At 34.2% G+C, this 22559-nt stretch overlaps 1 protein-coding gene and 2 non-coding genes across 4 annotated transcripts; 1 reads left to right on the plus strand and 2 right to left on the minus strand.

The window, feature by feature from the left end:
• The first annotated feature begins 2063 nt into the window (after positions 1 to 2063).
• LOC106616443 (dynein light chain Tctex-type protein 2B) lies at positions 2064 to 7573 on the plus strand. Of its 2 annotated transcripts, none has more exons than XM_036362887.2 (3): positions 2064 to 2125; positions 6213 to 6542; positions 6791 to 7573. In XM_036362887.2, the coding sequence occupies exons 1-3, from the start codon at positions 2109 to 2111 to the stop codon at positions 6954 to 6956; spliced, it is 513 nt and encodes a 170-aa protein (XP_036218780.2). In that variant the 5' UTR covers positions 2064 to 2108; the 3' UTR covers positions 6957 to 7573. The 2 variants fall into 2 exon arrangements, with proteins under 2 accessions (XP_036218780.2, XP_014088570.2); XM_014233095.3 differs by lacking the exon at positions 2064 to 2125 and adding an exon at positions 5910 to 6102.
• Positions 7574 to 8872: 1299 nt separating this feature from the next.
• TRNAT-AGU (transfer RNA threonine (anticodon AGU)) lies at positions 8873 to 8946 on the minus strand. Its single transcript has one exon. It is a non-coding gene; the product is annotated as a tRNA-Thr (tRNA).
• Positions 8947 to 11863: 2917 nt separating this feature from the next.
• On the minus strand, positions 11864 to 11937 carry TRNAT-AGU (transfer RNA threonine (anticodon AGU)). The gene has a single exon. It is a non-coding gene; the product is annotated as a tRNA-Thr (tRNA).
• Positions 11938 to 22559: the final 10622 nt, after the last annotated feature.

Consider the following 22559-nt stretch of genomic DNA (forward strand, 5'->3'; position numbering starts at 1 on the left):
AAAATAAGCCCCAAATTCCACCGCGAGAGAAACTACACCCTTAAACACCAAATTTAAGTTTATCAGCTAAATAATTCTTTGGAACGATTAAACAAATATGAACACATCAATATTTCTATATTCATAAATAAGGTTATTAATTGATCAATTAAATGAATTGAGGTGAGCTCTAGTCTAATTGGAACAACTAGCCAATTAAATTATTCCTTATTTAGATATTTTGCGATTGTGCTTGTTGGTAGCAACTGACCAAGCTTATTTATGTACATATTTCGTTCCTGATATACACAACTTCTATGGACTTTTGAGTGTTAATATCAAGGTTCCATTTGGTTCTAGAGCGGCCAATGCATTTGCAGTTTCCTGGAGGCGGCAATTCAAATTTCTACACGGCGCAAGCTGTGCAGTTTTATCCGCATAGGTTGCTGTAATTGTGGAGTCAGAGTCTTTAAGAACGCTGAGGTGGTACACCAGTGCGTATGGTTCTCAAATTCGACTCAGCATTACGACATCTGACGTAGAACGCAATGCAAGTATGACTTTAACTACAGGTAGTAAGATGTGGTCAGTTTTTTCTTCAACTTGTATATGCCAAGGTGCTAGACCTTATCAAATGCTGCAGAACAGTTTTTATAATTTTTCATGGCATCAGTTAGAAAGTGTTTTACTAATCGGAAATTCGGAATCAAAATTATCTCAGCACATTTGCATTGAGAACATGGAATATCATTAAAGAGCTTGACGATAATTCTAACGTTGTCTTGCTACAAGTATATAGACCAGGGTAGATAATTATTTAAAACAATAAAAAACATAGAAGGATAAAACCCATTGGAAACGAAAGATCAAATAACTAACATTGAAGGAAAAATATTGTACGCGCGATTTGAGGTCTGGACATAAGGAGATAAGTCTACACCAAATATCTTTAAGAAAAAAATGTGTGCAAGATAAAATTAAAAAATCCCACAACTTGGTTATTTGAATTTTTTACATAAATTTTGAGTTGATCTGTCCGTCTGTCTGTCTGTATATATACGAACTAGTCTCTGAGCTATCGATCTGAAATCTGAAATCTGTCTTTTCCTCAATAAGAAGCTGCTCATTTGTCGGATCAGCTATTCTCTTATTGGACCACTATAGCATATAGCTGCCATACAAACTGAACAAACGGAATAAAGTGCTTATTATGGGAAACTTTTTTATTTGACGAGATATCTTCACAAAATTATTCACGAGTCATTATTTAAGGTAACAATGTATTCTCCGAAGAAATTGTTCAGATCAGATAACTATATCATATAGACGACGTACACATTGAACGATCGGAATCAAGCTTTTGTAAGGAATCTTTGTATTTGTGAAGGGTATTATTGCTTCGCTGCAACCGAAATTAACGTTGTTACCCCACAAAAATTCAACCCCCTTCAATCCCCTCTTTTTCTGACCTCAGATCGCTCGTAAATTATTTTTGCTTTATTGTTTGTTATTTTCTCATTCGTTTCCGATGGGTTTCAACCAACTATGAATTTATTTATTTTTTGTTTTTTAAGGTTTCTGCACTAGTCTAATATTTGATATTCTGACTCAATATATTATTACTAAGGTGTTACCTTAAAGTTCCACGTCGTTTACCACCTGCTATACAGACGTCAGCTTTTTCTTAAGCTTCGTCATATTTAATGTAAATAACAATTTCAAATAGACATATATTAAGCACTCCGTATGCAATGTATAAATATAAAAATTTAACTTTTGGCACCTTAAAATAGGCGAAATTACTAAGCTACATTTACACACACACTAAAGTAATGAAAGCAACTGCTTTTTTTCGGAATTTCGGATGGAAAATACATTAGAAGCGATAAAAGCGGATAGCTAATGGAAAACATTTGAGAATCGAGCACGCCTACAATAGAATTAGATTTCAATAGAAGGATAAACAAAGCGCTTTATTTGTAAGTGTGGATAGCTGATATAAAGAAGAACAATAACGGCGAAAACTAAGTGGCCAAAATGCGCTTTTCCGTCAGCGCGGCAATTCAGTACAATTTACGACGGTGGGATCAACGAACGTGGGTGTAAGAAATAAAGCGCGGTGTTGGCAAATGGATCGAGTAAAGGCGTGAGTACTGGGAGAGCTGTGCAAAAACTTACTGAAAGGAAACAATAACAAATTAATAGGCAGTTCAAGAAAAATAGCTACAAAATAAGAGTTAAAAGAAAGTGTTTGAGATATATTAGGTGCAGAGATAAGAAATTGAAACTACGAGGAAAAGTTATTACTGCAAAGAATTATATTGCAAAATAGTTGATGGTAGTATTCAAATAAGTCTTAGATTGCTAGCTACGCCGCAGACATGCCTTTACCGTGTTCTGCTTGTGGGTGGTTATGTACCTTCCGACTGCCAGGTTGCTACAGACATTTTACCTGGCCGAAAAGTTTAGTGTTGCTCCCAGAGCCGCCCTCTTTGCGTGTGTATGTGTGTTGATTTTTGAAACTTTTGCGGTTAATGTGTGAAAAGTTGTGATAAACTCAAAAAAAATTGAAGCTATTGCTGTGTTTACCTAAGTTCCGAACTTCTGTAGCTAGCACAAACATTTAAACACGCACATGCAATGCTATTGAAAAAGAGGGATTGTGTGTGTGGTTGCGGAAAGTTCGCGCAACACTTTAATTGCAAATTAAAAGTTGTGGTATTATTGAAAATTGGCATGTAAACAGCGTAGTAAATTGCCTATCTGAATTGTATTGAGTTTCATCGGCTCATGGTTACTCATACGCTATGGCATACTCTTATGCAGCTACACCAACAATAACCTGCTTTGAAAGCAACTTTGATTTGTAAAGTAAATATGTATGCGCAAACAAACGAGTGTGTATGTTTGAAGGTTGTTTCTCTCACGTCAGTGAATCAATAACAATTTAGAAATTTCAAACAGCAATGTCAGCGATGTAAATGTATACTTTAATAGCGCAATAAAATTGCAGTGTCTGTATAATATGTACGGTGTCTTTGTTTTTGTAGAATTTTTTTTTTTAGATTTGTAAGAGTTAAGAGTTTGAAGTTTTCATTTAGTAGCTCATACTTTTGTTATTAAATATTATTATATAAAAAATTTATATTACATATGGGAATAGAATTATTTACTTGAAAACTATAAAAATAATTCGCTTGACTTATTTTGAATGATTGTTTTCTAAAAAAGGTCTCTCTTTGTTCGAAAGTTATTATTATATACTATGATTTTATATAAATTTTCAGTACCTTCAGGTAATTAATAATGTAACGGAACTCGAAACGGTATTATTTAAAAATTTTCTAATTTCGAGTATCAGTGTATACCAAAAACGGGAAATTAAATGAGGAAGATGATATAAAAAATAGAAAATATTGGTTTTAGGAAAGGTTAGATACTTGTCTTATAGGTGAAAAATTCTGCTGTGACAAGCCACTCGATCGATATACATATAAGTAAATAATTTTGGTATAAGAACGATATGTTCTTGCTTTTTAATAGAAATATTTATTAACACTTTACCACAAAATTTAAAATATTAAATTTGAATTTTTTCAGAAGAAAGATTCGGAAATATGTATTTGGTATAGCTTTGATATGAAGAAAAATATTAAAAATTGTATGAAAGCAGATTTCTAACCTAAATTCACCTATACAGCCAACTTATCTATGTTAATTATGGGGATGTATCTGAACGGAAACTTGTTGCTTAAATTAATTCATATTGTCAGCATAAAATGAATATTTAGGGTCTTATATTTAATTAACAAACTCAATAGATAACTCGCGGGCAAAAATTTCTTGACACTTTAGCACGAACCAAGTGGAACAAACTGTAACATTTCTAATCTATATGATGTTATTATGTTAGATTATTTGCTTAAAGTAAATTGTTTGTTTGTGCCAATCAAAGAAAGATTATGTACATAGAAGATCTAATTATATGCAAGTGTGATTACATTTTGATTACTTATGATTACGGCTAACATAACAGTATCCGTAATTCTTGTGATTGCGATTATTTCTTTGTTAATTTACAATTACATGAATTCATGTTATAACTATCTCAATTAACTTCAATACAATCAGGTAATTCTTTCATTATTACTAATTTCAATTATCATTATTAATTCTAATAATTTCAGGTAATTGTTTTACTATTACGACCACTAATAAAATATTCACAGTATATTTACATATAACATTAACTCCATTATGATTACGATTAGAGTAATTATAAATTATAATTACAGTTATACAAATTACAGTTACAATTTCACCACTAATAAAATATTCACAGTATATTTACATATAACATTAACTCCATTATGATTACGATTAGAGTAATTATAAATTATAATTACAGTTATACAAATTACAGTTACCATTTCAACAGCGATACTTATTTAATTGTTAGAATTATAATTTAAATTTTCACAACTAAATGTTCAATGTTTATCATTATCGTAATCATAACTCCTAACATATTTTTATTCCATTTATTATTTTTTAATGATACAATTTATCATTACTATTAAAGTAATGGTAATAATGCAAAATTTAAAGATTACGATTGCTGTGTAATTAGGTAGTAGTTTTCTAAAAAACTGTAAACCTTTTTTTGAACGATTGAAGGTTTAAATGCTAAAACAAGGACTCTTCATTATAGCATAAGCATAAAAGAGTATACTCAAGATCTTTATCTTGATTATGATCAGTCAGTTTGCATGGCAGGTATGTGCTATATTGTTCCAATCTGAACAATACCTTGTCAAATAAAAAAAGTTTTCCCTACAAGAACGTGAGTTTGATTGTTAAGTTTGTACATCAGCTATGTATATAGTGATCCGATATTGGCGCTTCCGACAAATGAGCAGCTTCTTGAGGAGAAAAAAAGTGTAAAATTTTGAATGTCAATAAAAAAACGAAATAAAAATACAATAGTTTCCAATTGAAAAAAAAATATTTTTTATAAAAATGTAGTTTTTGTTTATAAAAAATAATTGGCTAATAAATTCAACATATATTTCATTGGAAAGTTAAAACTAATCGTAAACATTAGGCCGATAAGTTATTTTTATATTGCAATATTTTTTCTTGTATACTCAAATATTTAAAGGTACTTTTTTCGAGCGTTGAAATTTTGAAAATTTTTCCAAAATTTTTCAACTTGAGACGAAATACAAAATACGTGCCGAATATTATATTTTGTCTCAAAGAACACAAAAAGAAAAGTTTTGCACGAAAAAAATGTTTGAATGTAAATTTTGGATGGAATGAACCATATATACTTTATAGGGTCTCCGACATTTCTTTTTGGATGTTACAAACTTAATATATCCGTTGTTGGTATAAAAATATAACTATTTCTCCAATGATTCTACATATGTTTGAAGACTCAAAACTTCTTCACATCATATATATACTATATTCAAAACAATATTTAAAAATTGTTGCCATAATGCACATATGCCAACACCATTAGACTGAAGGTCTTTTGGAACAACCCCCTACTTGTCATATTCGTACAGCCGATCTTTGCTCGCAGCTCAGCGACTCATCGGCACGACAGCGAGTGGGTGGCGTCATAGTCACAGCTAATGGTGATGATTTATGGCTTGCAACACGCCAATAGCAGCGAAAAGTAGCAAACCTCAAATGTCACAATCTCGCAGAAATAACATAAGTTGTATGCAGCCAAAGCGGGGAGGAGGGAGATTGACTGGCGGTGGTGGAAGCTTGGCATTGAAAGCTAAATATCTGAAGCTAGCTGCTATCACAGCTATTTGTATGTGGGTGTTTGTTGGCTGTCGCCAGCGAACAACTCAATTGTCGGCGGCAAGCGTTGGCGCGTTATTGTGGCTTTGTCGCAGTGCGGCGCCAGAAAAGCGATTCAGTTGCATGCGCGTTGCATTTCTGAAGGCTTGTCAAGTGGTAGTTCCGGTGTTTCCGAATAACTGATAATTTTCGAGCGACAAATTTTAGTGAATTATTAAAAATATATATGTGAACATATTGATTGATAGATTTTCAGATTGATTGATTGCCGAAAATGTCCGCTTGGAATGGCGTGCGAAAACAGTAATATGGAAATTTGCACCCGCATGCTTTTAAAAATAATTTAAGTTTCTAAAAAATAATTTATATACCATTAAAACTCTTCTACTGTGTCTCAATTTTTGTTGTTGTAGAATAACCGCCTCCGTGCGCACCACAAATCGCATGAATGCTCTGCTCATGGAATCGATGTTGGGCAAGAAACGCGCCTTACAGAAGCTGCATTCCACCGCCGGTGAGGGCGAAGATGTTGAGAATGCTGTAGAGAAGCCAAAGCGCGAGTGGGAATACTTTTGTAATAATTTCAGCATGGAAGCGGTTTATAAGCTGATTGAGTCGGCTATTGAGGAGCGTTTAACGTGGGATCGCTTTGGTCGTTCTTATGATTCCTGGCGTTCGCTACAAATGGCTGAAACACTGGCCGCGGATATACGAGATCGGGTGAAGCGCTTGCAGCACAAAAGGTGAGTGGAGATAAAATTGCGAGAAAAGAAAAGTTTTGAGATTTGGGCGGTTTATTTTTCTACATATTTGGACGGATTATATCAAAGTAAAGGGTATTTCGGCATCCTTATTTTTATGCAAGGGTTAGTGAGGATGGTTGCCAAATCATTCTATATCATAGTACCCCGTATACAAAAATAAAAAAAATGTGTGTATCATTTTATATTTTTGCATTTAATTTGCTAATTTCCTCTTTTCTCCCACACAGACATCGCATCGTTTGCTTGCTATCAATAGTGGAAAAGCAAAACCAAGGACTCAGCTTCCGCATGCGGCATTTATTGGATGAGAAAATGGATAATTTTACAAATCTTGTTTATGAACGGCCGTCTTACTACATGGTGGTGACTTTATTTTTGGTGTATAAGGACTGAACAAAGCGAGTTCCATAAAGCTTTTACGTCTTACAAAGCTTTTTGTTTTGTGGTTTGATGAGTGAATATGTATGAAGTGTGAGCGCTTTTATTGTTGTTTGTATTGTGGCAATTCGGTTTAGCATAGTTTAGAACCAGTTAAGCAAAGCTAAATAAATATATAATAAGTTAATGCCAAGCAAAAAGCTCGGTTATAATTAGAAACCATCAACTTTACATTAATTTAATAACTTAAATGGAAAGCGTTATCCATTTGTGTACAATTGAAATTATTATTTTAAAAATTATTTTAATCAAAATTTTTTTAAAATTAACTTTAACATTCCATTAAAAGCCCCGGCGAGATTCGAACTAACGATCTCCTGTTTACTAGACAGGCGCTTTAACCAACTACGCCACGGTGCTGTAACCGTTTTTTTAAACCGTTTTTGGCCCTTAAAAACACGTCCTCCCTTTCCTCTTCCCTATTATCCATAATATCTTTTTCTTTAATTTTTGTTATTTTATTCTTGATTTTCGAAGGATTGCTTTTACTTTTTTTTGCTTTAAAATATTATCAACCCTGGTCTATAAAGGTAAAATACAGAGTGGCGCACGAATCGTGCTACAAAAACGAACCGTAATAACTGTTTTTCTGGTGAGTAATCGACTTACCTATTTTTTTTATTTGGCAGGTTCTTATTTAAGTTTTTTAAAAATGAATGCTTGGGATACCGAGAGGACTCGGGCTTGGGCTTGGATCAGCACATCGGTTAGCAGACGGTCAATACAACGGATAATTCATAATGACTTAAACCTGTTTCCGTACAAAGTTCAAATAACAAGTCGGTTAAACCCTCTAGATTTGCCTATTCGACAGGAATTTTACCAAAAAATGATAGAAATGGCCGAAGAAGAGAATAACTTGATAAATTGCCTGTTTATGCCTGATGATGCACATTTTGATCGGAAATGTAAACAAGCAAAACTGCAGTATATGGAGTGAATCAAGTCCAGAAATAATTCACGAACGAGTCACTGTGTGGTGCGCAGTTTTATCAAGGTGTATTGTCGGGCCATACTTTTTTGAAGAAAACGGTATAAGAGTAACTGTCAATGGCCACCGTTATTTGAAGGTGTAGAGTGAGCTTTTTTTTATACAGAACTGCGCCGAAGGCGTATCGCTTTCAATAGCGGTTGGTTCCAGCAGATCGAGCAACGTCATTCATAGCCACACCGATTATTGCGGAGCTCCAACGTAAATTTGAAAATAAATTAATATCAAGAAACTCCACTTTCCGCTTGCCTATGAGGTCACTTGATCTGACTGCATCAGACTTTTTTTATGGGGTTATGTCAAGCAAGAGGTGTACAAACCAAAACCCAGAAAGCTGACTGAATTGAAGTCGTCCATTAAATCGATAATTAAGGCAATCCCGACATCAACCCTTCAGGCCGCAATGAATAATTATCTAATTAGGTGTCGCATTTGCGTGGCTGAGCATGGAGGTAAAAATAATTAATTATATTAAATAAAATAAAAATTTCTTTAGAATAAAAAAAATTATTTTGGTTTGTTTTGTAGCACGATTCGTGCGCCACCCTGTATTTTGGTAAGTGCCAGTAATTGAAATAAAATAATAATGAATGCCACTGAAAATTACTTACATAGCAAAAATGTCTTTTAAATTTTAAATACTTTACGTTGTTTTATATTATAATTTATATTAAATATACTAGTAAATACACGTATCTCTATTATGCAGTAATTTACACAAATAATGTAATACAACTTTTCCATAATTTTTCTGTATATTCTGTTTTCTATGAAATAATAATCAATTTAAAATTCAACTTTTATTTGAATGCTTAAAATTTTTTTCAAAAACTCGCTTATTAAAAAACCCTTTTTTAGTGATTCTCAAAATTGTCACTGTAGGCCCCGGCGAGATTCGAACTCACGATCTCCTGTTTACTAGACAGGCGCTTTAACCAACTAAGCCACGGCGCCATGTGAAGAACATTGCGCAAATAAGTCAATAGGCGTAAGCAAGTGGGGAATAGCTAAAAATAAATCAATACCACGCATTTTGAATGTATATCAATTGAAAGTTCTTTTAGCAATTTATTTAAGGCATAATTATAAATTATAGATAAGCGTTGCTGTCGCGACTGGAGATAAAATATAATAAATGGTGTTTCAAATATACTTTTAGTGATAAATTTGGCATTTTTCGGGATATAAATTACGTAAATTGGCATCTGTAAAATATATTATATATTTTATACAAAATAAATTTTTTTGGAATATAATTTTTGGACGTTTTATAATTAATTGAACGATCATATACATTATAGTTTTCTCCCTATCATTTGATTCTACACGATTTGATAAGCAAACAAAAATATATATATATGTTCATATGGACATACCCACCCATTCATATGTATTCTAACCTAAAGGCGTCCAGTCGCTGCGTTGCTGCGTATACGTAACATCCGTTAATAACCCCACACATCTGTGCTTAGCCAGCCCACTTCGAGTTGAGTACGTTGAGTCGGTTGAGTATCCGCCATTTTCGTGATTTTTACGATTATTGAAACAATTATTGAGGCAATTGCAACATGTTAAGTACCGTTGCCACGACCACTGCTTTGGTGGCGAAAGCGTCAGTTGGCTTCGAGTGTCGTTTGACGTTTCAAATAAACGCAGCAAACATCAAAAATAAAAAAACAACAAAAACAAATGCAAATACAACTGAACTAAGAACAGCAAAAATGTACAACAACAAAAATAAATACAAAACTACATACCAACAACAGCAAAGAGGCAGTTCGCCGGTGGGAGGCTATGTGATAACATTCAGAATGTGAGCCGAATGTGCGTATGTACATATGTATGTGTGTATGTGTGTATGTTCCTTCTTTTTGGTTGTTGGACCGGCTAGCAGCACATTTAGTGCGTCGTTCGGCCTTATATGCTGTCGCGTGGTTTATTTTATGACTGTAGCGAAGACTGTCGGCTGTTGTTGTTCTTGTGCAGGCAGTGTGAAGTGCTTTGGGCTGAGATTAAAATTCAAGTACCAACTTCATTGTTATTTTTATGAGTGGTTATATTGGATATGCTGTTAACTTCCGTTGCTAACTGTTTTAGCTGTTTATTTGTTGGGCTGAGATTGCAGTTAGTTGTTCATAAAAATTTGCTGATTATTATTAAGCCGATTTGCACAGCTGTCATACTTGTTTGCCATTAATTGTAGGTTAGTTGTTTCAGCAGTTTTTGGAATTATTTTTGAGATATTTACAGATATATACATATGTGTATGCACATATGTACATGCACACATATATACGTAAGTAAACATATATTTTCATAATGATAATTTCACTTGAAATAGTATGTACTGAGAGTTGCTTGTATTTTTCACGAAACTGTTTAAATATTACACCAGCTCTAGTGTCAGCGTTAGAGCAGATTAAAAATAAAATTTCTTAATTTATGAAAATAATAGTATATCAGAGTTTCCATGGGTATTGGCTAAATTTGTTATATATGTACAAATATATAAGATCAATAATCTGTTGTTAATTGAATTTTTCCTTAAAATAAACGAAAATTAAAATTAATTTGAAATTAAACGATGTTAAAATTCGGTATCCGCGTCTATTAGAAAGTACTACTGTGATTAAAAATAAGGTGAATTTGTTTATAAAATGCAAATTGTTTATTTATTCTTTTAAATAAATTTTATCCCCTTTCAAAGTAATCCCCGTCCGATATAACGCACTCTTTACCACACTTTTTTCAGTCCTCGAAACAGTCTGAATAGTCTTTGTCTGATACAGCCTTCAATACCTTCTTTTAGTCGTTTTTTATCTACTCACTCTTTGGTCTTTTAAGTTAGCTAAATAGCTGGAAGTCATAAGGAGCCAAATCAGGCAAAGTGGTTGCGAAACGATATGAGTCGAGTGTTTGGTATAAAAGACGTGAAGAAGCAATGCTGACATATGACATGGCGTATTTTTAGCGATTTTGGCACCAATCGAGGCTTGCCGCGAATCTAACCATGAAGGAGTCTCATTTTATACTCTTGCAACTTGCAAGAATCAAAGCCCGAGAAATTCCTTCAGGTGCTGGCAAAACTTTATATTGAAAAATGTTGCGAAAGAATTAGGTTTGCATTACTTGAAAAAATCGTAAAAAAATTTAAATCAAATTTGGCATCTTCTTGACTTATATTGAAAGTCATTGATTTAGACTTAATTTTATTGCTACATTTTAGTTCGCGTCAGCTAAAATTATATTAAAAACACCTTCAAATGAGATATATGTATAAATAAAGTAGCCGGAAGTTCGAAAATATTTCCATTAGGTTTATGGGTACATACTACGGATACGGATATAGTTTGAATGGTTTGGGAGATATATACATGAAACCTATTAGAGGGCGGGGCCACACCCACTTTTTACAAATTTTCAAACCACAGCTGCCCCTGATCAATACGACCTCTTGCAAACAAACAACCGTTAGCTGAACAAAACAATTATACTCTATAGCAACATGTTGTAAGAATATAAATATTATCGAACTATGTTAAGACTTCATTTCTCCAAAATTTTCGGTCATATATTTTAATATGATTTTATTGCAGTTATTTTATTTTACGAAATTTTAATTCACAACGATGTCTAGTACATATAATATGTTCAACTATTAATTGTGTGGTTTCTATATACAATACATTAGTATATTAAGCAGTTACATAGTTCATTCTATTGAGATTTTATAAATGACAATTGCAGAAGTCAATTTTTTTCCCATAAATGATAATTTTTAATGAACTTGAAAATTTTGCTTCATATATTTATCTCGAGTAAGCTTACAAATTTTTAAAATATTACAAGTGCAAGTTTCCAGTTACACTTTAGGCCCCGGCGAGATTCGAACTCACGATCTCCTGTTTACTAGACAGGCGCTTTAACCAACTAAGCCACGGCGCCGTTATAATAGTTTCTATTACGTTTTGTTTGTAAAGTCTTCATTAATCGACATATACTGTTTTTCAAAGATAACTATGCAATATCTAAAATGGAATGCTGTGCCAAAAATACAATATCAATGGAACATATGAAATCATAGATACGAAAACAATCAAAGGTAATCATTTGGAAAGTTTTTTAGTTTTACTACAATAATTTCATTATTTTTTCAAATCTTATCATTTTTATCTTCCCTTTCTATGTTTGAATTATGAAGTTCCAAAATTATAAATTAAGTAAAAAGTTCTATTAATTTGTACGTCTTTTACTCTATTTACTTATGGCCTTTCAAAATTTGACTTTTTAAAATTAACATAAGCTTGCGTCTAGTCTCTGTTATACCGGAATCCATCACACAGTCTTGCAACAATTTTGTTGTGAAGAATTCCTCAAAAACCCACGTCTAAGTGGGTCATTTCATGTCAAATTGACAAATAGTTGGACGCGACCCCCACCGATTCGAAAGAATTTTGGTGGAATGTTTTGTCGTATCAGAAAAGGAAGTTCTGCCAAAGGAAAAATTTTGAAAAAAAATTCTTACGAGCTATGCCAAATTGAAAATTTCACTGTTTTCCCGATTTTATGAGTTTATTTATTTAATATATTAACCAAAGAAGGCCGGTGAGTTTTTAGAGGACACTTTAAGGTGTGGGAAAAAAATTGTTTTGAAACAAAATTTTGAAAATGAAATTTTGAATTTTTTAAAATCGTAACAAGTAACCATCGCGGGAAAATTTTGGCCTCAAAATTTTTTTATATTGTACCCCTAACATATCTAAAGAAATGCTGAAATTTTCAAAGGGCTATGTTTTGCATCGTTTCAAAGATATGAATTTTTGAATTTTGGCAAAAAATCAGTAAAATGTTGGTCCTTTATTAGTTCCCTGAGGACTGTCAAAAATATTTCATTTTTTCTGTGCTCAATTTCGTAATTATATTACTAATATATTTTTAACATTCCCCATCCTTGTTTAGAGCTTTTACAAACTGTTTTATCAGACCTAACTTTATATGAAGAGGGGGTAAAATAATGCGAACTCTGGCTACTAGAGGGCATTCATCAGATTCATACTACCTCAAAGGCCAAAATTTTTTAGTCCAGTATTCTGTATTGGCTCGGTTATGCCATAAGCACATAAAACAGGGGTATTTGGTACATCCTCCTGTTGATCCAAAAGAAAACTTACCATTTTAAGATCGACGCATATCAGCCATGTAATGGCTTCCCAAAGTAGTCCAAATAGGCCTTTTTTATAGAATCAGACTCATTTAAACGGCATGCTCTAAATATACCATGTAGTCACCACAAACAGCACAAAACTATTTGGATCATTTAAGTCAAATCATAAGAAACAATGCTTTTGTTGGCTCTGAAGCCTATTATGAAGGCGATAATGACGATTTGTATTAAAAAATGAGAAACTTTGGGTTTTTTGTTGTCAGTCCACGTCAAATTAATAAGAAACAGTTTAGAAACTTCATAAAACAAAAAAAAAAAAAAAAATTTAATTTTATTTACAAGTATATGTGACGAAAAACGATTTCTTATAAATTTATGTTGTCTAATAATTTATTTTTATTTAATAATTTATTATTAGTTTTCTTAATAAAAGAATTCGTCAAATTAGTTACATTCGCTATGCCAATTTTGTGTACAACATCATCACATATCTGATCTTTGATCTTTGGTGTATTTCTTCAAGCGAGTTTATTTCGTTTATTGGTAAATATATCTCCAAAAACAACTCTTTCAGTGTTTTATGAAATAAAATATTTTTTTGATAAATTTTAAAAACAGATCTAGCATTTTATAAATTATAGAAACGAAGACATAGCGAGAGTTGCACTTACGACCTTTTTATAGTTTGAAGCGGAAGTTGAAGCTGACCACATTCTCTGTAGGAACTATTGATATTGACAAATAAAACTTCAGTTTCTGTTTTGAAAACTAATTACAACATTGATTAAAATTATTTTTCGGGTTTTCTTTATAAACCTATTGCAATGTTTATTATTATTTTCACTTTATTGCCTTTTTATAAGTCCTCTGTATATCGATCGACCTGCATATATATAAGTGCCTTACATACAAACCAACATTTACTGTACTTTAGTTCCACCGCTACCTGTTATCTGCGCCGTTAGTTCAATAACGCTACGAACAATAAGGAATTGGAGCGACAAAAGTTTCGCAAAAAAAGTTTATTAAGTCTTGCCGTTGGCATGTCTTTTGTTTTATTTAAAATTTCTCGTACTCTTTGTATTTACTCGCATACACTGTCTTCCTGCCATGTTCGCCAGCTCATTTGCATTTACTGCGGACCACAGTGAGGCGAAGTTCCACACTTCCATATGTATGTATGTACGTGCAAGGAGGCTGCGGCAGTAGCTCCGAAGTGCTTGCAGCAGTTTGATGCCTGTCTTTGGTTAGTCGCTCTTTCTCCACTTTTACGGTTCTCCGCTTTCGCTCTGTTTTGCCTGTGAGCCGTGGAATTTTTGACTTGCCACTTTTATCAGCGCACATGTATCTTCATATCGGGGATAAGTACATATTTATATATCGGTATGTATTCCATGTTACATTTGGCCAGCTGTTGGTGTTGTCAATGCGGAGTATGAATATGCTTGTGGGTCGTTTTCGTCTCATTTGAGTTATTTTTTGATTTTTTGCTTTTTTTTCATTGAGAAATATCGCTTCCTTCGCCTTGGCTCCCACCGCCGTGGCTAACGCCGTTATCCATTTCAGCCGCAGGCACTTACTGAAATTTATTTCTTTTGTTTTCCTCTCTTCACTCTCTTCCTTTGCTTTCTTCGGTCGTTTGGCATTGTGGGCTCACACAGTAGCTGCCTGGCTGTGCGCTTGGTAATATGAAAATGCAAATTTCATTGATAACATTCTCTCTACTCTAAAGAAATGTTGCTCGTTTTATGAAAATTGCCAGGAGTACTAGTATGGAAAAACAAGAGCGACCAGTTAAGTACTTGGAGATACCGTCCGGTGGTGGCAATATCGCAAAAGAAATTTATTAAAAAATAGTTTAAAGAATTTCGACACTAACAATACCGCACGTTGGTTTTTGATGAGTCACGTCCAGGTGCAGACCGCAAGAGGAAGATGCTACTATGTCGGCCGTATTATCAAAAAACAAAGTAGCTCATATCCAGCATGAAGTATTTGGTTCCGTCGATTAAACATAGATCTACTGATACATCAACACCAAGGAACAGTGAACTTTAGCCGACAAACTTGCTCCGAAGAAAGCGAAGAAGTCCGTTTGGTCGGTAATGGACGCCGTTCTTTGGGATTTCCAAGGTGTGATCTAAATCCGCTTTACTATGCTGTGAAAATTAAGGTTCCATTCGTACCATTCATGTGGAGTGCTCTTCCATCATTACAATGTATCGAACTTCCGCCATTGCCGTGATCAAATAGGTCGAATAAGGCTACGGGCTGCTTCCCCATCCATCGTATTTTTCAAATTTGGTTTCGTATAATTTCGTTATGTTTTCGAACTTAAAAAACTCACTCGCCAAGTAGGAATTTGAGTCGAATGCGCCTTTTGTATGTCTCCCGAAAACGTATTTTTAAGACAGGTTAAAAAATTAGTAGAAGAAGTATCGGTCGAGCAATTATGTAGTTCGTAAATCGCTAAGTACTTATCGGCCCATCTTCGTAAATGAGAAGCTGAAGTTACTGGAATAGAAGCAGCAATAGCAATCTTAAGTGGCAAGCTTGTTGACTTGTCGGTTAGTTGTTGTTGGTGGCTTTTCTAGTTGTCAGATTTGGCGTGATAATGAAAAATTGTAATAAGAAGCCATTTAAAATATTTATGTTGTTACATCAACAGCCGCAACAGCAACAACAAAAAGAGAAGGAAGTTGCAACAGACAATAAACGTGTTGCTTGAGCAAAATATGATCCACAAGGTTCGTGCAAATACTTACTGGGGGTATGAATATCTATTGCGCAATAACAGCAGCGGCTTGTGTTGTTTGTGTTTTCACCGTTTGCTGTTAACTCGGTAACTGGCTTAAAGAACTTGCCGCACTCTTTATTGTTATTGCGTAGACAAGTCTTATAACTGCAAATACAAAAATACAATCAAATAGAATCACACACACATACATATACCATATATATGTATGAGAGTTGCCGTAAATGCCATCAGATACGCGTGTGGAGCTAAATCCGCTTAACGCTCTTGCTGTTGTTGTTTACCATATGCAAATGTAAATTGTAACAATTTGGCAAAACGGCAAATGCCAAAGGCAGCATCTTACAATGGATTGTCAGATAAGGTAAGTGCATTTCAAGTGGGCTTAGTCGAGGAAAATGAAGAAATTTCGAAAGGAAACAGGAATGACTACGAATTCTTTGGAAAAAATTAATAATATGTAAGCAATTTTTGTTGGGATATTTGCTTTTCTTTATCTTTTTCTTTATGATCCTACAACAACAAAAAAATCTAGAATGGTTGAGACTATTTTAAGTCAAAAGGTATCTTCAATTGTCAATAAGTATGTATTACAGTCGGGGCCTCGACAAGGCATTTTTAAAGGTCCCGATGCCTATTTTTAGTACACCATTTTGATCTTGATATAAGGGATAGCATGGCGACGGATCACTTTAGATATAAGCAGTAAAAATTGTCTACACTTAGAAGTATTGGTTCTAATAATTCATAACACAGATACTTGATCTTACGGCAGTTAAAGTGCCGAATTACGAAATCTTTTCATCGTGCAACTTACTACGTTTGCTGAGATTTACTTTTGTAAGAAATCTTAGTATACTTAGAGAACACTTTGTCAAAGTTCAGAACTGGAGAGATGCTTGGAGGATGTGATGAACCTGAACACACAACCAAGGACCGTGCAATTATGTTTCAATTATCATTCTATCCATCAATCAATAAATTTATACATATTATTTTCCATGAAAAACAGTCAACATTCAAATTTTTTAGGGCTATAGACTCTTATATTGAACTTTAAGGGTAAGAATACTATTGTTTTTTTTGGGCTTTTATTAATTGTAAAAAGCGTGTGAACAAATATAAAACCGGAGAGGACTCTAAAGTAGTAAGAAATTATTTCAGCTGAACTTAACGTTGTGAACTTTCTCTTTGTCTTAGGTTCTAACATAGGCCAGAGAGGTATGTGAAGTACTTTGACGTTGTCTCATTTGTTGTAATATTTATGGTTCACATACGATTATGCTAATACTTTTTCTCTGAGATGCCGTATGCCAATGATATTATAATAATAAATAAATTGAAAACCTTTGACCGTTTGCTAGGAAAAGTGTCAACTGAGTCACTGCGCTTACCTTTGTAGCTTGAAGTAAATATTTCGTCTACAGGTATATTCAAGCATTCAAGTCCTGACCCCAAGCCTACTGATATTCCTAGTTTATTTTGTTGTCTTCCTCGTTCTTCCCTAAAATCCTTTCTTATTGTAAGTTCTCTCTCATCACATATTTAAGGTGTCACTCTTCGATTTGATGAACTTGGACTGAGGATCAAGAACTTTTCTAAAATTATTTTATTTTATTTTAGATTTCATTCTAGATTCAAATTCTCGACCCAACGAGAAAGAGTGGCAGGACAAATATAAAATCAATATAAGCTCAATTTTCCACCCTTTTGAAGTATATCTGAACAGATTTACATTTATACATATACACACTAATTTAGAAAGTGAAATTGTTGTGTCCAAATTTCCCTTTCGGTATCATATTTAATCAATCTATGTAATTTATTATGGTTTAACTGACCTGGAAAATAACCAGTTGGTCATTATTTAACGATAAAGCGTTTTCCCCAAAAGGAAAAAGAGCGAACAAAGCCATGTAGTTTGTACAACAAAACTAATACAATTTGTAACAAATAGATCTACACTGATTGCGAATGTCAATAAAACATGCGAATCATTTGGCGAGCGTTAACAGTAAAACATTTGCTTCGCTTTGTTAGATTGGCCGATGAAGCATAAAATAACATTTTGCCAGTAAAAGAAATTGCCTAAAGAATTCAAATAAATGTGAGAATACTAACGCACTTTTCAAATACAATCGGATGGTTAGTACATTTATATATATATATAGTTCTTATATATATGTATGTTGCATATACCTTATTACGTATATTTCTCTGCCTATCGGTGCTTGTTGATCTAATTGCCAAACACATCTTCGACGTTTTGTGCGTCAATTTGCCAATTCATTTTGTGCGTTTTTATTCTCCGCTCATTGTACGCTTCCTCTTTATATTATTTGTATTTATAAGAGGGTAGTTCGATAGACCAGCCACTTTTAGAAGTTCCAGTTTGAGGAGAACACTGATTCTGCCACCATTATTATGAAGATGGAGAATGAGGATCAAAGGGACCGCTCGAAATTTTCCCATGCAGCTAACTCACGCGAAGGGAGTTGATGAATGAGTTGAACGTTTTGTGAATGATATGCAGTATATCAGTATGGAAGCATATAAATTGCTGGTTCTGCGACACCGGTGCTCCTTGAATGACCATAAGTAATAAGATGAAAGACTAAAGTTATCGGAGAGATGTATTCGCAAAGAAATCATGTTATTTTCATTAGCCTAAGCTAGTTGTTAGACTAAATTTTGTATAGCTGACGAAATTTGTATTGTTCTGTTCTAATGGAAGAAAAATTTGTCCAAAAAATGCGGCGTAGTTCATAGTCCGAATGAAATTCTGTGCTCGTTCCGGTTACTGTCTAACTCGTTAACGATTTGTACTTTTACGTTCAGTTGGAGAAGAGAAATGCCTTCTTCCAGAGAATGGAGGTAAAGAGAATATTCGATTATCTATGTAGTTAATACAAGAGTCTGCGCTTCGCTTAAAGAAATTATAATTAAATTTGTTTAAAGATAGAAATTTGATTTGTGTACAGGAACGACCTGATTCTTGCGCCTCTGCTTCAACTGGCCTCCTTCACGTATTGACTGGTCTCTCTTGTCTGCGGCTTCTTTGAGGATTCCAATCTAATGCTGTTTTTGTGCTGTCATCTTGGGACTTACGCAACGTGTGCCCGCTCTATTTCTATTTACGGCAACGGATTTCATGGAGGACAGGTGTTTGTTTGCGGAGACAGCGGTTAAAGAGCGGAAACGAGTTTGAACTACTGCGCCGCTAACCGCTTGAAGTTTTGCTGATAAGTGTGGGTATTTATTTATTTAGCGTCCGAGTACAACTTTTTTATGATTAATTTTGCAAGCAAGCGCTCGCCAGATTGCGACATGTTTAAGAGTATCGAATACTTTTTCAAAATCGATGAAGCTGAGCTAAAGTGGCCTACGCCACTCAACCGTCTGCTCGAAAATTACTTTCAAGATGTTTATATGATCAACACATGGCAACGTGGATGAAAACCAGCTTGTATTTTTGTAACCTCTGCATCACCGAGTTGGATAATCGTGTGAGAATTACATGCTCTATAACTTTATTTACCATGCTAATCAGCGTGATACCTCTCTAGCTTTTACACTCGGATAGGTTACCCTTCTTCGGGGAGGAGAGTCATAACTCCTTTTTTAAAAGTGTTGGTAATTTGAGATTATGGAAATATATTTGAAGTCACATCCTCTTAGTTCGCATTGTTAAGCCTTCAGCCTTACATTGTAAAGATGAAATATGCACTGGGCTATTCAGTTTGTAGAACGCGATTTCTTGCACGAGCTTTCACCCCTAACAGAAGAGGAAGCTGAGCTAAAGAACGAGAATTAACTAATTGAATATTATTTTGTTATCAATCAAAAATTGGTTGATATATGAAGCGGACCTCGTTGCACCATTGTTGTTTTTGTAGTAACCTTTGAACGCGCATCTGCTTTATCTTAATGACTTGGTAGCTATGCGTTTCCTGCGTACGCATTCCTTCTTTCAATATTATTGTACTTGTATTTGCTTTTGTTGTGTTTGGAGCAACTTTTGCAAGCTTTTTTCACTTAGTTCTTCTTGTATTTCAATGTTTATCTTCAAATGTTCGTCGGTTTGCAATGCTAAGGACATGTGGGTATATAGATACAGACTACTTTTTTTCTTTTGTGCATTCAAATATTCATACATATATATAAATATGTATGTACATATGCTTGTATGTATTAACTCATATGTGAATTTTGTCCCCGTTGACTGCTTATCAGCAACAAGCAATAAATTCACCACTGTCGTTTACTACCTTCAGCCTTCATTTGATACCCTCCCTGGCTACAAAAAAAGCTTTTCTGCTTAAAGCTCTGCCTTCAGCCATCTCCATCGCCGCTGCGATTGCGATGTCATTGTAGCGATTGGTTCGAACAAAATCGCAAATCGTTGGCTTTGTTGCCGCAGCTAAGTGCGGCAATGTGTTGCGTTTTCGCACGTTGTGGTTGTTGCTGTTATTATTATTGTTGTTGTGCCTGACATACTGCCACATGTGACCGTGTCTTTATCTGCACAGCCTTTAGATGTTTTTGTTATTATTGTTGCTGTTACTCCTTAGTTATGTTGTCTTATTTATACGAGTATTTTGCGCGTTTTGTACGTTTTTTGTTGCTGTACGCTTTTTTGTTTTTGTTCAGCGACAAATCTTCGCCCGTCTCTTGTTTTTAGTGTTGTTGCAGGCTTTTATCAGATTTCATTTGGTTTGTGCGTAGTCGCCGATATGTTTTTACGTTTCACTAAACACGCTTTTGCGAAGCGGAATGTTGACACGTGGTCCTAGTTGAGAGGAGACACCCGTTTGCTTGCATAAGAATTGAAATATTTCGGGTTTAAGTAACCCAATGATGTTGATGAATCGAACAGTAGTTGTGTCGCTACGGCGAGAATAGTGTTTTTAAGATATCTTCAACCCATATGAAATGCGATTATTGTATCAACGTTCATGAAATGAGTTTTTCAACAAAGTTTAGCCATATGTATACATAATTTGTTAGTCCTATATCAGAGTAATCAACAATTTCTCCTTAGAAGAGGATAGATCACTCTCTACTAGAATAAAAGGTCTCTCGAAAAATACGGGATTAAATACAGGTGAAAGCGCTCTCGAAAAATAAATTAGCAAAATCTCCTAATTTTACAGAATTTTAAGCTTAGATGCAACGAATACCGTCACTTAGTTAGAAGGGCAGAACGCTGAAAGGCTTAGCTTTTCATGGTTCTCCGATTTATTTATGCGAAGTAACTCGTTATTTTGTGTTTTAATACCAGGCTTTCCTTCGAATCTATGTCATTTCAATCGATTAAAAAAACGCGATAAGCATTTGTTTTTTTTTAAATTCGTAAATGATATAGCCAAAGAGTACTTTTGAGGTACCAATTATGTAAACTAACTAATTCGATTTAATTTTAAGGCCATCCAAAATAATTTCACGAATTTTCGCGATATTTTAGGGTATTATTGTCTGATGTGGCCTTCTTGAACAGGGTGCATTATTTGTACTGGGACAGAGATATCGTCATTTTGAGATGAATAATTTGAAATGATTGGCTGAATTGTCATGAAACTGTAATAGTAACGGGTGTATGTTTGGACGTGTGTTTTTTAATGAGCAATACTGTTTTCGAAGGTGGTATTTTTGACAGCTGTTACTTGATTTATACTCAGTTTCGTTTGCCATTTTATAGTAAACAGATTTACTCCCGAAACCCTTTTGCAAATCGTGCAAATTTATTACCAAAATAATGGTTAGGTTTGCAGACACATCGCGTACTGCGTCCAATATTCGCTCAACATAATAGCCGAGTAGAGTCGGTAATTCATTTGCATGCTTACAAAATTCAACTCGTACAAGAATAAAAGTCGAATGACTATCAATCGCGTCGCACGTTCAGTGAATGGACCCAAAACCCGATGGCCACCAATCCCGATTTTCACAATAAAATGAATGCTCACATTTAGTTTTATATATACTCGATTTTTCGGGATTCGGAATATATGCCGCCAAATTAATGCTCTTACTCACACTCGTAGAACTTTAACCTATTCGCAGCTTATCCTTGTGAGAATGACGCCATTTGCGTTTTTAGCTTTTAGCTAAGCGCAGCATTGAAAGCTATTGACATGGAAAAATACCGACACAGCAGAGGAAAGTGTTTTTTATTCATAAACGCAAGTAAAAGAATAAATAGATAGAGGTGCAAAGTGTGACACTCTAATTTTCTGCACATGAAAAAAATCTGGATAGTATTTTTTTTAAAGCAAAAACTTTCACTCTCCAACCCTGACACAACTCAATGCTATGCTGTTAACCCCACAGTGAGCACATTGCGAAATTCTCAGAAGATAAATGTGGAAAAAAGCCTAAATTGTATAGCAAAATATACGTATATATATGTACATGTACCTACGTATACTTACATATTTACATTTGTCTGTTCGTTTAGTTCAATAAATACCTTTAAGCTCATCACAGTGCGCCACAAATCCCTCACTTGAGCCCTGTCTAAGCGGTTTTAGTTTCCCAAAAATTTCTCTGCTTTCGGCAAATAACTTAGTTTAAATGTATTAAGTATGTATGTCTAGATATTCATATGTCTGTATATTTGTGTGCGCCATAGTATGTGTTAATTCTATG

The sequence above is a fragment of the Bactrocera oleae genome, chromosome 4 (genome assembly GCF_042242935.1).
Source record: "Bactrocera oleae isolate idBacOlea1 chromosome 4, idBacOlea1, whole genome shotgun sequence".
In the NCBI taxonomy this organism is placed as follows: Eukaryota; Metazoa; Arthropoda; class Insecta; order Diptera; family Tephritidae; genus Bactrocera; species Bactrocera oleae.